At 34.7% G+C, this 15694-nt stretch overlaps 1 protein-coding gene and 1 non-coding gene across 2 annotated transcripts; both read right to left on the reverse strand.

Moving 5' to 3' along the window:
• Nucleotides 1-2104: 2104 nt before the first annotated feature.
• Nucleotides 2105-2175, reverse strand: Trnaa-ggc. Its single transcript has one exon. It is a non-coding gene; the product is annotated as a tRNA-Ala (tRNA).
• Nucleotides 2176-2675: 500 nt separating this feature from the next.
• LOC124356830 lies at nucleotides 2676-13770 on the reverse strand. Its single transcript, XM_046808064.1, has 6 exons — nucleotides 13707-13770; nucleotides 12049-12123; nucleotides 9768-9846; nucleotides 7651-7736; nucleotides 5926-6052; nucleotides 2676-3450 (listed from the first exon to the last, which is right to left on the reverse strand). Exons 2-6 carry the CDS (start codon nucleotides 12121-12123, stop codon nucleotides 3377-3379), a joined length of 441 nt encoding a protein of 146 aa, XP_046664020.1. The 5' UTR covers nucleotides 13707-13770; the 3' UTR covers nucleotides 2676-3376.
• Between the last annotated feature and the right edge of the window lie 1924 nt (nucleotides 13771-15694).

Raw genomic sequence — 15694 nt, forward strand, 5'->3', positions numbered from 1 at the left:
ATTGCTATTCTTGAATAAAAAAGTACAGATATCCGAGTTGGAAAGTAGACCACAATCTAACTAATAGAGCTACAATAGCGGGAGTTATATTAAAATTTAGCTTGTTTATTTATGCGTTTGTGCATATCAAGCTGTTTACTAATCATAACTTCTACTTTTTGTAACGAAAACATCGAACAAATTCTGGATTTTGGTGATTTTCAACTAAACTCCAAATTTGAAAATTCATAACTCTGAAACTTATGATCCGGTTAAGATCAAATGTCTATAACATACAGATACACGTGTAGTTATGAAATCTGAAAATAATGCAATGTTTCCAATGTAAAACGTAAGAAACAATAGTGCAAACTCCAGGGTTTGTTACAAATGCAGGGATTCACAGATACACCGGAATTGCATATGTAAAAGAGGAGGTCTCAAAAGTTTAATTTACGGCATCTAAGCTTGAATAATGCCACAACCATCTTGCTGTGAATTTACTGAACAATAGTTAGCATGTTTATAGGCTTAAAAGGAACGCTGTTTAAGTGCTCGTTTTTAAATTCTTCATTTTGTTTTAGGTCTTTGGGTATTAATAAACAATTTTTAATAAACAATTTACGCGTATTACATTTACTATATTTTATCGAATAGATTATAATTAATAGATACCTAGTTATAAAAACATAGATTATAAAGCGATTTAAATATAAACTTACCTGTTATTAATAGTTTTGCATACTCGCTGGCGTGATAATGTTGTCTTGAAAAAAACATTAGACAGATATATTCTTTGTTAGAACTTTTACAAGGGAATATTCAAATATTACATTGCATAACAGGGTTGTTTCTCAATCATAATAAAATAATAGATATAACTGGCCATCAGAAACTACTGCATTCTGGAGGCAACTACTAAAAACAAAATCAGTGACCACAGATGTGACATTAATAATATGTTACTTAAAATTCAACTAGCCATTGTAACCAAAAACTGCTACATTAACTTTATAAAACGTCTTTAAACGACACAATCATATATCAGATTTATTATAAAAAACTATTTTAGTGTAAGACTCATTATGGATACGATCCACAGACGTGACGACATGTGCTATGGATAAGATTAAGACGTGACCCAATTTTTTATTTGAACTGTTACGTCATTTCTTTTTACCTTAAGGTGTATACACACTTTTGTAAATGTAATACATTCCTTTTTTAATTAGTTGTATCTATTTATGACACAATTTCCCAGTTTTGATCCTTAAATTAACGACAGTCAACGAGATAAAAATATTAAAACACGTATCTGCCGGTTGGTTTTAAATGGGTGAAGCTAAAAAGAATATGACCCAGCGCAAAAAATTATTATTGTTTGATATTATTTTGTAAATCTTATGATGGCCTCTCACTTTGATCTCCATTAAAATTAGGTCGATTAATGACTTTCTTGTGTGAATTCCCTCTCCAATCTACGAAAACTAGGTCGTGTGCTTACGAACTGAACTGTATTCAACCGCTATCGGCTCACAGAATATGTTGAATTTCCTTCAAGGTTACAGATAAATTGATACATTAGGTTCTTAACGAACTTAAAGACATATCAATAAAATATTATGAAACCGAAAAGGAGTTTCAGTTCTTCACAATGAGGTTAAAACTTATCAGCACTTGTTTCTTATCATTGCTTTTAATGATAAAAGCTGTTAATAATAACAGTACACCAGTCAGGGACTGCCTATACTATACCAGTTTGTTCTGGTCTACCCATATTTCCAGAACGAAAGTAATGTTTACACAAAATCTAGGACATTTTCACTTGGGTATTTATAAGTGTGTGGAGGTCATGTTACTTACGAGCACGTCATAGTGGTTTTAGTTTAACTGATGGGTAATTTTCTACAGCGTCTTTTATTGATTGATCACACATCTCATTAACCCTTTTTGTAGAAAAGTATTTAATCTATACAAATTACGTAGTAATAGTGAAGAACATATATATATATATATATATATATATATATATATATATATATATATATATATATATATATATATATATATATTAAATGGCAATACCCGAATTTAATTTCAATAAACATTGAATCGCAAAAAGTACTTGCTCCGCCGGGACTCGAACCCGGATCTCTCACTTGCCAGGTGAATGTGCTACCATTACACCACAGAGCCCTTAATTTTTACGATTCAATTATTTTGTATTTGGCCATATCTGTCACATATGCGTTTAAATAACCAAACTAACATATGATCGGAAGACCAAATACTTGTCAAACGACTTTTGTTTACATTCATTAAATTTGTATAAATGGCAATAGCCGAATTTAATTTCAATAAACATTGAATCGCAAAAAGTACTTGCTTCGCCGGGTGTAATGGTAGCACATTCACCCGCAAGTGAGAGATCCGGGTTCGAGTCCCGGCAGAGCAAGTACTTTTTGCGATTCAATGTTTATTGAAATTATATATATATATATATATATATATATATATATATATATATATATATATATATATATAATAACAAACGTTCAAGTAAAACAGATAACCTTTCCTATATTCAGTAATTTAAAGCATCATTAAATTTAATAACTTAAGTAAATTTCAAATTTACCTACCAATTAGACGCTGAAGATTATGTTAAAACAGGTAGAAGAAGTTTTCACAATAAATAACTAGTTTATACGTTTATTAAAAAAAAAACAATGTGTGGATTTAACTAAAATTAATTTAACCTTATGAATAAATTACTAAAACTCAACAGTTTTTTTTTTTAATTCAAACCAAACTAAACCTATTTATTGTTTGATTACAATCATAATTACTCTTTCGATTAGTTTAACAGAAATTTCCATAAAAATAAATAGCTTAGCCTTACAAATAATGTTTTATGATAAACATTATCATTCTTTCTCCGAGCATTATGTCTTGTCGCCTTGTCTGAAACAAGTATTTTGGAAAAAGAAAGACATAATCTTAACAAAAACAATAGGCCTATAACAAAAATCATGATTTACAAGCTCAAATAAATGATTACATATTTGAATAACTAAGAAAATAATATAAAGCTTTTCACTTTTTTTTTAAAAACAATAAGTCTAAAATAATAAAGTTTACAATTTCATTGCAAATTTAAATAATAAGCTTTTAAGTATGCTAGGCCATATTTTGTGTTGCTTCAAGTTACTCTCTTACAACATATATTAACTCATCAAATTAATCCAAAAAAGGTAAATCTATTATATTCGAAGATAATGTGAATTTTGTAATAACTAGTCAGTAAAACAGTGAGTGTTTAATGTTAATAAGGTGGTTTTGGCAGTCGACTGACAGCTAGCTAGTCAGCCCTAGTAGCTGCAGGGCAAAGGGCTCTCTACGTGTTAAACGATGTGCCGGACAATTCCTTGTAGTAGCTGAAGGTTATGAGCACGAAGTAGATGTAGAGGGCTGCAACACAACATGTGCTTTAGTAAAAAGTAATATAAAAGACTATTAAAAACAGTGAAAAATTGTTTGGAAATAGTGTATTTTTGAAAATTCCCATAACTCTTGCCCCATTCCTCGGGAATTATTTCCGGACCTACGTCCATTATAATACAATTTTTTTTGAATACCGAGCATGTACCAATAACAGGCATTTTCTCAGTTTCTGATAATTTTTGTGCACTTACTGTTGGTACGTAATTATTACATACAATTTTGAAGAAATATAAAAATATCCAAATGTGAATAATGGATATTTTTTTATAATATATTCAAATGTTCGTTTCAACACGAAAGCCTCGAAGTTTCAAAAAACAAAATAAATAAATAAACTCAGTAATAATAAATAGAATAAATAAGTAAATAAAAACTGTAAGCTTAAAATACAACACAAGCGCTGAGGCATGCACAACAATGTAACAATACGTGCAGACACTGAAGAATAAGTACTCATACCACTTTATTGAAAAGTCTGGGACGTTGAAGAGTGTCTTTTAAGAATTAAATACATGGAAATAAATGGATGGCAAATAGTACAATATTATGTTTGCTTGTACTGTGCTAATGTTGAAACAGATTCGTGGGACTACATTTTACAGTAGGGGTTAACTATATGTATAGCATCTAAGCTGTTACGGTACAGTAGTTTAATCTGTAATATTTTAAAAATTGATTTGAATAATTATAAAAAATTAAAAGTAATAAGTTAATAAATAAAAAAGATTTTCAAACAATACGTAGTCATTATTTATTAACAAAAACAACTTCAAAGTACAGTACATTTATGCTATCTGTAATATTATAGTGTAGAGTTAATTAAATGTCGTGTACTTAATTGAAAATAAAGTTATTAACGCTTTCAACAAAAATGTAAATGTTACCAAGTATATTACTTATTACTCTTATTTTCAGTGTTAGATTACTTTTAAAATGTTTCAATGGGTAGGATAATTGATTTAAACTCTCGTTCTGAATATTGGAATAGTAATCAGCTTCCAACTTTATGTATATTTGGACGTAGATCGGTTTGGACTGATTGTGATTTTTAAACCAGTGAGAGGCACGGTGATATCTGCGGGTGTATGAGGTACAGGCAGAGAGATTCCATGTGGTCCTCGGCCTGACGATGCGCAGTAGCCTACTTGTCATGTGGAGTGGAGGGGGATTAGTCTGTGAGCCGCTTCCCCCTCCTTGCGGTTCCCCTCTCGCACATCTAGGAGATCATTTGGAATCTCTCAGTCTGTACGCGCAGAGATTACGCTAGTGATGGATATTTAAAGAGCGTCCGTCCATTTTGTAATTCGAATAGTTCAATAGAATATTAATTTATTAAAATAGTTTGAAATGTTTGAGCCACTCAGTGCGTCCCTAACTACTATAGTATTAACAAATAGGGATTGCGACAATAGAGCAATGTAACTACAGATTGCTACCATTGGGGTGTTTTTTGCCGATGGGCTATTTGAATTTTTATGTTTGTTATGAATTAGTTTACCACCTCGAATTGCTAATACAACTTTGGCTTAGTATTAACCCATCTTCTTTGATTAAAACTTAACGTTGACAGGTTTTCGTGAACCGGTCCGTAACAAGTCCTTAAGACATAAATTAGGCCTATAGTATCAGCAAATAAAGATTGCAGCTGAATGGACAGGTAGTCCTCTCATACGTACGTACCCCACAAACTCACCATTTTGTGTGTATTATTCCTTTTTTATAATTTTTCTCCCTATGTCGTTTACAATCTATAGTATATATTGATCACTTTATGATAAAATTACAAAAATGTGTGATTGATTGGAGAAGTGCACTAGGTAACAAATAGGGCGGAAATACTAATTCACAGCACTTGTGTATGTGGGTCTAGAACTCTATGTGGAGTACGTACGTATGAGGGGACTACCTGTCCATTCAGCTGCAATCTCTATTTGCTAATACTATAGGCCTAATTTATGTTTTAAGGACTTGTTACGGACCGGTTCACGGAAACCTGTCAACGTTAAGTGTTTATCAAAGAAGATGGGTTAATACTAAGCCAAATATTAGCAAAGTTTTATTAGCAATTCGAGGTGGTAAACCAATTCATAACAAACATAAAAATTCAAATAGTCCATCGGCAATAAAAACACCCCAAAGAGAGAACTCGGTTGGGCGTATAAAACTCAACGCTGTTTTAATTTTAAATCTGTGTCGATCAGCTATTGTAGTTCCACAGCACAGCAAGTATTTTAGTCCAGGAGCCTAGAGCATTAGCATGGGGTTTCTTGACCCCGATAGAGCGTTATGAAAGTTATTGATCGTTAGCCACACGAACTGATATTAAATTTTGCTGGAGGTCGAATGGAAGGGCATCGACACTGGTCGCTTTGTATATTATGGTCGCTTTAATTATATCACACTGAGAGAACTATAACCTGTGAAAACAAGGTCTACACTTACCAGCAATGATGATTGGGATGATCATCCAAAAAGACCACAGGATGATGACGGCAATGTCAAAGATTACTCCCACCACGGAAGTAACGAAGAATGCAAATGACCACAACATTAGAAGCCCTGGTATCTCCTGAAATCCAAGAATTGTGTAACCAAACAGAGTTCTATGAGCGTATTAATGAGTTCACTTTATATGCCAACATCTTGTGTGTTCAAATTTAGTTTGACCATTTTTATCATTTAAGTTTAGAAAACATAGTGATTTACATTTTGATGTTAACAACATCAATTAATGTAGTATTGATGGTTAATGTAGTATAGTATTAATAATAAGGTTAAATAATCAAAGTTTAGTTAGAAATATCTGGTAAAGGTGAAATACCTTTCAGAAAATTTCAATCAAAACGTAAATAACTAAACCACAGAATTTTATGTAAATCTGTAATTTCACACCATGATTTCAACTTAGCATAGGTCAATTTCGAGTCCGTAAATGACTCCCTACTTTGAAATGTTTGAGTTTAATACGGCATTAACATACTACAACTAATAAGTCCTAAGTTCACTTAATTGTGAGATCTGCTCCACCAATGACCAGCCAACGTTTGAGTTCTATCTATAAGTTTGTCTTCTCCTTGAATTAGTTGTGTATTCCGGAAGCAGAAAATACTAAACAGATAAAACAGAAGTCTCGGATTCCAGAGCGCAATCGGATGGAAACTTTGAGTATATTTGCTGCTGAAATAGTTTAATCTGCATTCAAGAATTGATGTTTTACACGATCATTTGGTCACGTTTCGGGAGACTCTTCATTTACTTGTGTCACATGCGAGTCATCACCGGTACGGTAGATAAGAAATTGATTAGAGAATGGGGAAAAGTATGTGCTACTTAGAGAATCATAGATGCCAACTGTTGTGCAAGGACTTTTAGATATTTTAACATTGCTTGCATGGTATAGGCATTAATCGAAAATTTTCGTCTGGTGACAAGCTTAGATATCGAGACTATGTTCTGAATTAATAATGAATGGAAATGTATCATTAGGAAATGTTTACAGCTTCCAGTGCTCTGTCTTTTTGCAGTGCTGTAGAAGATTTAAATTTTTAGTTACCTTCAGCAAGACGAACGAGTGGCCTTACATATACAGTATAATACTTGAAATAGATGTTCTCGTGATTCTGCATTGTATAAGAACAGAAATAAATTTCAATTGAAATCTGCATTCATATATGAAGTCACATATGTACAGCAAATGAGAGGTTTAAAGGTACTAATAGCAGATAATGGGAATATAACTTTTACGGAAGGATATTTTACCTTATGGTAAAAGATCACACGCATTTTGGAGTACTATATGTAGTGAATGGAATTGATCAATAATACTTTATAGGAGCAATAAATGGACCATGTGCTCTTAGTTGTGGAATAATAGGAAACTTGCTCAAGATTTGTGATGCAATAGAGGCGATCGGAATTTTAATTCTTGACAAATTAGATCACGTAATACCGAAAAAATGCTCTCTGAGATCAAATAATGAAAAAAACAAAATGTCATGGCCAATAAAAGGTATTCCAGATAACCACGATTTATTGTGGATTTCCATACTAGAGCGTGCTTATTCGGTAATAATAGACTGTTATAATAACTATATTGTAATGTTTTGTACAAATATAAAATATTTTACGTAATTGAGGTAAAAATGTATTATCGAATTCTACAGTCACCTGCTGCACTGCGAAGAACAGGAGGGCGCCCATCAGCACTTTAATGAAGATGACAATCAGGGCCAGGATCATCCAAACATCGAAGGCTGAAAAACACATTTTTCATGAAAAAATTAAATAACTAAAAATAAAAGATTTATCAGCTAAAAAGATAAATTGATTCAAAAACTTCCTAAAACGGCCAGTGAAACAATACTCAGCGTTTTTTGTGCAAAAATCAATCATCTCTCCAGCCTCTAAGTTAATCTGTTTGTTTTGCGAGTTGGCACTTAGTACATTTATTATTACTTAATTAAATCCATATCAAAGAAACCGGTGTAATTTTATTATGTTTGTACATAGCCTATATAAAAATACTCTGGATAATTGATTAGTTCTTAAGTTTAGTAAGGGTGAAAATATTACTCGTTAAAAATATATTGGAGCTAATTACTATTCGAATCAAAGAAAATAACTTATCCATCCACCTTTGTTAATGTTTTAATGAATTTTAACATATATCATTTCAATATTAAAAAAAGTTCGCCCACGTAACTTTGTTATTACATTCATAAAGATGTGAATAGCACTATTGCGTCGTGGTTGAATGTATCTTTTAATAAAGTCACTCAGTATGTAGGGTAAGTTAACCAAATTGTTTATTACTATTTTGTGTACAATTGAATAAGTAGGCTACACCACAATAATCGACACAACAACATGTTTTTTTATGAGAAAGCTTGGTGTTTTTGCTCATCGCCTAAAGGATTAAGATTTCTGTTGCAGATCCTAAGCTTGGAACATTGAAACTTACATCTCTGAACCACCTGGTTCTGCAAACACCACAATAATGAACGTTAATCTAACTCTGAAATAGTCTAAGCACCCGTTTTATGAGAGGTCTTCTGGCCTCTATTTTGACACCTCTACTTCTCTTATTTTGAGCCTTTTAGGCTCTGAGCACGTGGTAAGTACCGGCCTTCACAAGTCTCCGACATCAAGCAGTCTTTGGTCTTTGGCCCCGGTCTCTGGTAAGCATCGCCTATAGCATGATCCGGCCTCTGTTACCTCTTGATTTCTGGGGGCTGTCAGCCTCTAGATCCTCTTACTCCGTAGCAATTACCGGCCTTCAAAAGCCCTCAACCTCTACTAGGACTCGGCCTATAGCATGATCCGGCCTCTGTTACCTCTTGATTTCTGGGGGCTGTCAGCCTCTAGATCCTCTCACTCCGTAGCAATTACCGGCCTTCAAAGGCCCTCAACCTCTACTAGGACTCGGCCTATAGCATGATCCGGCCTCTGTTACCTCTTGATTTCTGGAGGCTGTCAGCCTCTAGATCCTCTCACTCCGTAGCAATTACCGGCCTTCAAAAGCCCTCAACCTCTACTAGGACTCGGCCTATAGCATGATCCGGCCTCTGTTACCTCTTGATTTCTGGGGGCTGTCAGCCTCAAGATCCTCTCACTCCGTAGCAATTACCGGCCTTCAAAAGCCCTCAACCTCTACTAGGACTCGGCCTATAGCATGATCCGGCCTCTGTTACCTCTTGATTTCTGGGGGCTGTCAGCCTCTAGATCCTCTCACTCCGTAGCAATTACCGGCCTTCAAAAGTCCTCAACCTCTACTAGGACTCGGCCTATAGCATGATCCGGCCTCTGTTACCTCTTGATTTCTGGGGGCTGTCAGCCTCTAGATCCTCTCACTCCGTAGCAATTAACAGCCTTCAAAAGCCCTCAACCTCTACTAGGACTCGGCCTATAGCATGGTCCGGCCTCTGTCACCTCTTGATTTCTGGGGGCTGTCAGCCTCTAGAGCCTCTCACTCCGTGGCAATTACCGGCCATCAAAAGCCCCCGGCCTCTACTAGACCTCGGCCTATAGCATGATCCGGCCTCTGTCACCTCTTGATCTCTGGGGGCTGTCAGCCTCTTGAACCTCTCTCTCCGTGGCAATTACTGGCCTTCAAAAAACGGTCCGTAGAAGAAACGGTTTATATCCAACTACACGCGTACGTGGTGTCTAGCATAATGTTATTATTAATTGGATTAGAAATCTACCTAAACAGCTGAGTAGGCCCTATCATATGGTTACAGATTTAGTGCGAGAAACTTTGGCTATATTAAATGCACAAATCTTACCTGTATCTTTGTCAGTGCTGCTAAGCTCCCTCTTGTTGTATAAGACAATGTATACAATAAATAGAATTATGTATACTATCTGAAAGCAAAAACCATAATTAATTAATCAAACAATTTAGTTTTACAAGAGATTACATTATCTGTAACATTAACCTTTATTTATTAAAACATTAGGTTGTAACTGAAATTTTAAAGTATACTTGAATATTTGACTGAATGTAGAGGACCTCATAATAGACTTATCTCTAGGGCCAAATCCTGCCACGGTAACCGCACAACCACTTATCCTGGTCAAGATTTGACTACAATGTTTTGAAAAAAATCTGTATGTGGTTTGCAGCTTGTGCTCAAGGTCTGTGCGTTAGACGCCTGATGAGCCTAAGGCGTGTTCGAGGCGGGGGTAAGGGGATACTGCTGTTCGGGCAGCTAAGATTAGTCAGTGTTAGTCAACGTCTATCTGAGGCAACGATCTAAGTTTAAAATGTAGACGATATTTTTTGTTTGAGGTAACCAATCCTTACATTTCTACTGAGTTTGTACAAATGAGTGTTAGAATAAAAGTGTGGTTAAAAAATATTCGATGTTCTGAACTCTGTAAGATACATTACTGAGGTGTCGCAAATAATTTTTCCTCTTTTGGACGGTTGAGAAAAATATTTAAAATATTCTCTGGGAAATGTAAATACATTATACGAAAGCCGTTTTTCATGAATTTGCTGGGAGATAACTAAAAATTTTAAACAGTACGCCCTATTTTGTAATACCACTAATTAAAGGATTTGGTAAGACAAAACCAACGATAACAAGACAACAAATTCAAGGACGTAGCCAGCGGGGGTCCAAGGGGTCCGGACCCCCAAAATTTTCAATTTTTAAGTGATTATCGTTTTTAGTAAACGTTTATTATTATTTAAATAATTCAGTATTACTGACATGTACTGGTGAAAGATCGTTCTCAACAAAGAAACGAGCCAAGAACCTTTTAAGGAACAAAACGGGATCTTACCCTCTGTTCACTACGGAAAAATATCAGTTGTCTGAACCCTCTCCTCAAAAAGTTTTCCTGTCTACGGTCTTGAACTAATTTCTCTCCATCTAAAATGGATACAGTTTCAAATGAATGTAAAATCCCAACTTCATTTTGGCACTATGATGAATGGGGTCTACTAAGAACCTATAATTTCTTCTATTCGTCTTCTTTTATAAAAACCTTTAAAATGAGGGATTATAAAAAGAGGTTAATGTCAAATCTGTTATCTACCCCTACAAACGACCACATTTGGGAGAGAAGTAAATGTACTTGATGTATTTGAAAAGTCTGCTTGAATTGTGTAAACATTTACGGTCAAACTAACACTTTGTATTTATGATTTAGCCCCTTTTACCCTTCTATCTGTTCCCCACAAATAAGAGGGCGACTGCTCAATCGATTTATTTCTTAGGAAAAATTCCTCTTCTAATTTACAAAAGTAGATTGTGCTCTTATACAATTCAGCTGGCTTGCGCCTATTGGCTGCACAGTACGCCTATAACCATGGTCGTCATCGTGCAAGCAAATGTGTAGCAACCACAAGGTCAACTCATTTTCGTGGTCAATCATTCTATATCGAAATAAACATAGAGTAGTAAACTGTTGACAATTATCGTACTAACGTGCGTGTGCTTTGCTATCTTTACGAGTGATTGCAAATAAGTTACGGCCACGAACTCGCATCCATAGAGTAATATTTTATACAACCTCCGCTCGAGTGAAAGCCAGTCTGAGAACGTGTGCTGTATGCTAGCCTACTTTGTCGCAAGCTGACGGTGGTTTTCTAAGGGGGTTCTTTCTACACCAATGGGATTTTAATCGAGAACACTAAACGTCCAAAGCCACTTACAAAAATGTATTGAATTCCCCGAGAATCGAACTCGTGACCTCTCGTTTAGAGAGCTACAACCTTACCCCCACGCTACGGCGAAGATCTTAGCTACCGCGTAGGCCCTTACTGTCAATAAATATTCAAAAGTTAGTGCTCGGGGAAGATAGTCTACAATTTAAATACTGGGAATACATTATTTAAATCTCTTTAATTGAAATTAGTCATAATAGAGATTTCAAATTGTTTACGAATTTTACAGTAAGTGAAACAAATATACCAAGACCACATGCTACTTGAAGTTTGTGAACAATACTAATTTTCCAGAAGAAAAATTGAAGCCAAGAATCCTTTTAGCTCAAATTAATCATGTGCCAATAATATTGATATTGTGTACATTGTAAGTAGGCTATTCCACTAACCAAGGTAAACAGGGAGATGAAGAAAGATCCTCTGCGGACGGGCCAAAAACCCAGGAAGGAGCTGAACTGCACCATCTGTGAACAAATTATTAACAATAAGTATAAAAAAATTAGTGGTGGACCATTATTAGTTGTGTACAAAGTGCGGTAGTCAATACGTTTATTCCATTTCAACCATTCTGTTGTGAACTTGTATTCTGGACTGTACAGTATATCTAATCAGGTGGTTTATCGCAATAAAAATCAGTTATTTTAAAACTAGGCCGCACACAAGAGCTAGTAATTACCTTTCGTACAATATCAGTCGTGGTTCTATCTCGACGATAACGACATAAGCCCTTTCCTGCGGTGTAGTGGTAGTGCAGTTATTCTTGAGGATAACAGGAGGTATTGTCCTTATCGCCCTTATCATTGTAGCGAGGATACGGAAAAGCTACAAGCCGTAATTAAGAGTTTTAACGTGAAATGAAGTACACTTCCTGCGTTTAAATTGGCTACGTTACACATGTGGATATATGAGACTAGACAAGCGAGATGGTAATAAATACGACACAATAAGGATGAGTAGGACGACCTTATCATAAAAATTACAACCATAAAAGATATACGAGAGCTAATTAAATTGGAGTTATTATCGGCAACTATTACTAGTTATTAGCTATAAGGAACAAAAAGACCACTTTAGTTTATACGTTGCAGATGCACACCATTGAAAAAAAAAAACATTGGAAAGGAATGAAAAGTTTACTGAAGTATTTGATATATTACAGTTTTTGTTGATTTAAAATTCCTACTAAGGTATCATCATACAATTTCCATTATACAAGCACGTAGTCTATTTTTCCGTGAAATCGATTGATATGAGTAATTTCCTCTAGGTAAGAAATTGATCATCAGCCATACTAGTTTTGATAAGGATTGAAATGGGAGGGTGTCAGAAGGGTCATAAGTACCACATAAATTGATCTTTTCATATTTTTTACACAATTAGAACTAACAATTTGTTTAATGTTTGTTATTGAAGATGGAGGAGTTAAAAGGATAACAGGATTTCTGACATTTGCCATCGTTAGAGGTTATAACACAACGTTATGTAATAGCTTTTATAATCTATAACGATGGAAAATGTCCGAAATCCTGTTATACTTAAAACTAAATGTCGTTACAGCTGTAATAATTATTATTTAAGAGTCAGCCAACGATTTGAATAGCCTGAAACTTGCCAAATCAAATAGTGGATCTTCATTTCACTGGCTGACGTGTCTTTAACTCTCGCTTACATGTCTGACTGTTCCGTGTGTTAATTTACAAAATACGATATTAAAATATATTGTTTGATAATATTGACCCTTTTGATATGCTTCGAAATAAGTGAGATTGGAGATCAAATTTCTTATTCACGCGAATGTTTTTAAGGAGAGGCCGATCCCCTTTTAAGCCTGCCCGCCCTCAGGGTCACTGGCCTGTGCGAGGATCTTATCTAACAGATATAAGGAGGAGAGTCAGTCCCGTACAAGGGCGATAGTGCTGATAAAATGTGCCGCGTTCGCAGAAAAGATTTCTCTATCGATTTCACGTACACTTAGATTATGTGTACATTTAGAATGTAAAACTCACTCACGGTGCACAACTGTAGTAACTAAGGATACACTACTCACCTTAGCGTGGTCTGTGAAGGCGTGCCACACAGCCGTGTGCCAGTGCCACTCGTCTATACACACTAAGGTTGAACATTCCGTTATCTACGGTGACTTCAGTGGGCTGGCCTTTATCGCGCCGTTCATTATTTATTTAGTTACTGGGTAATGAGCACTCCCAGTCCCCGACATTGTCGTTAACTCTGGACTGGGACGCTCCTGCTCCATGTTCTCTTTACAGTTACGTAACCTGAATAATGGCGTAGAGGGGAGCTAGGGTTGCGGACAGCTTGAATTTTGTGGATTTTCACAAAGCAAAATATAGTGTTGTATTGTATTCAAACAATAACTTTCATCATGGGAATATATATTCAAAAGTAGAAATTATATTCTCTGCAGCTACGTAATTACGTGAAACTCCATAAACGATGGTTATAATTATTAAATTAGGTTTTATGGATGTTTTAGCTCAAAGATTTTAGAGTTATGGCACTATATGGTTTGTAGTTGGATTTTCCGAGAGCGATAAGGATCCATCTACATTTTCGGTTTTAAGAACTTATATTTCCGCTTTATTGTAAATAATCGTCTCTAGACTCTTTGGATAATTTAATACTTTTTTTAACCTACCGACTTCCAGTTCCTTTCGGTAAAACAATTAGAAGGAGGTTAACATAAGTTACCCTATTAGGTTACTTGGTGTTGGTTTGAAAACCGGTTTCAGTTTTGTTGCTAATGTAAATAGTAATAGAAAATAATAGGGACAATAGGATTCGAAGGATTAACATATTATCTAAACCGAGAAGGTAGGATAACCGTGATTAAAAAATGCGAACCAATCTGGTCAGAATTCATTTTCCAAAACCTTAATTAGACTAATTACAATTCAATGAAAGGTGTTTTGTGCAACTGGTAGTACAAAATGAGAGTACTTGAATAAACCATAAACCACACGGTTAAAGTAGGTACTAATTCTCTACATTCGAATAGCCTACTTGGTACTTTTCATATAGAGGCATTGCTATTATCTTGAGGGCATTATTTTAGAAGGAGTTTTCTTACCTAGAACCTAAAAAAACGATATTATTATAAATAACAGACTTTATTTGACTAACTGTGAAAATTACATGTCATTATGACGATCGGTTCTTGTTTTATGCCTCCCAAAAATAAGCGACGTCGGCGAGAAGGAGACCACTCTGTCCCCATCTACTATTTGTTATTAGGCTATATAAATAAGTAGGCCTATAAATTAGGTTATACTAAATATGTTACTAGTAGTAACAAAGTTAAAGAAAACATTCACGAGGGCTCATGTGACCTGAGCGTAAAATTGTTATATTTATAATGCGTGCTTATGTGTTTACCTACTTATATAGCCTAATAACAAATGGTAGATCGGGACAGAGTGGCTTTCTCGCAAACATCTCTTGCTTTTAGGAAGCAGAAAACAAGAAATAATCATAATAATGACATGTAATTTTTAAGTAAGTAAAATAAAGTCTGTTATTTCTATTAATGTAGGTTTTAGGTTCCCGGTAAGAAAAAAAAACAATCTTCCAAATATATGGCTTCCAGATAACATCAAAGTACTAACAGTTTTCTAAGCTGATAAACATGTAATTTTATCTTTTAAAGTGACTAACCCTGAAGTCAGCCAACACATCTTTATTAAATAGTTTTAATCAAGTTTGTTCAGGATTTTAGGAAAATTTTAAAACATCGTCGTACTTTGTTGTTAAGTTTCATGTTGTAGCGAAATAGATGACAAGTTTACTCTAGAAATGTCGATGAAATCTTGATCAAACTAAATCTAACTTGATATTTATCACAATTTTAATTGATATTTTCACAAACATTAATTATTTTACATTATTAATATCCTAACACCTACGGTACGTAGATCGATATTAAATGTCCGTTAGACAATCAGTTAGTATTAGTGACATGAATATCTGAAAATCAGTCTGCCATACTAATTTCAATACTGTTGTAGTATTGTATACAAC

The sequence above is a fragment of the Homalodisca vitripennis genome, chromosome 3 (genome assembly GCF_021130785.1).
Source record: "Homalodisca vitripennis isolate AUS2020 chromosome 3, UT_GWSS_2.1, whole genome shotgun sequence".
Lineage (NCBI taxonomy): Eukaryota > Metazoa > Arthropoda > Insecta > Hemiptera > Cicadellidae > Homalodisca > Homalodisca vitripennis.

Coding starts and splice junctions, on each gene's coding strand:
- LOC124356830 (XM_046808064.1), bottom strand. CDS start 12,123: ATGGTGCAGTTCAGCTCCTTCCTGGGTTTTTGGCCCGTCCGCAGAGGA. Junction 9,847..12,048: donor TCATCTCCCTGTTTACCTTG/GTTAGTGGAATA, acceptor TTTTGCTTTCAG/ATAGTATACATAATTCTATT. Junction 6,053..7,650: donor TGTTCTTCGCAGTGCAGCAG/GTGACTGTAGAA, acceptor CTTGGATTTCAG/GAGATACCAGGGCTTCTAAT.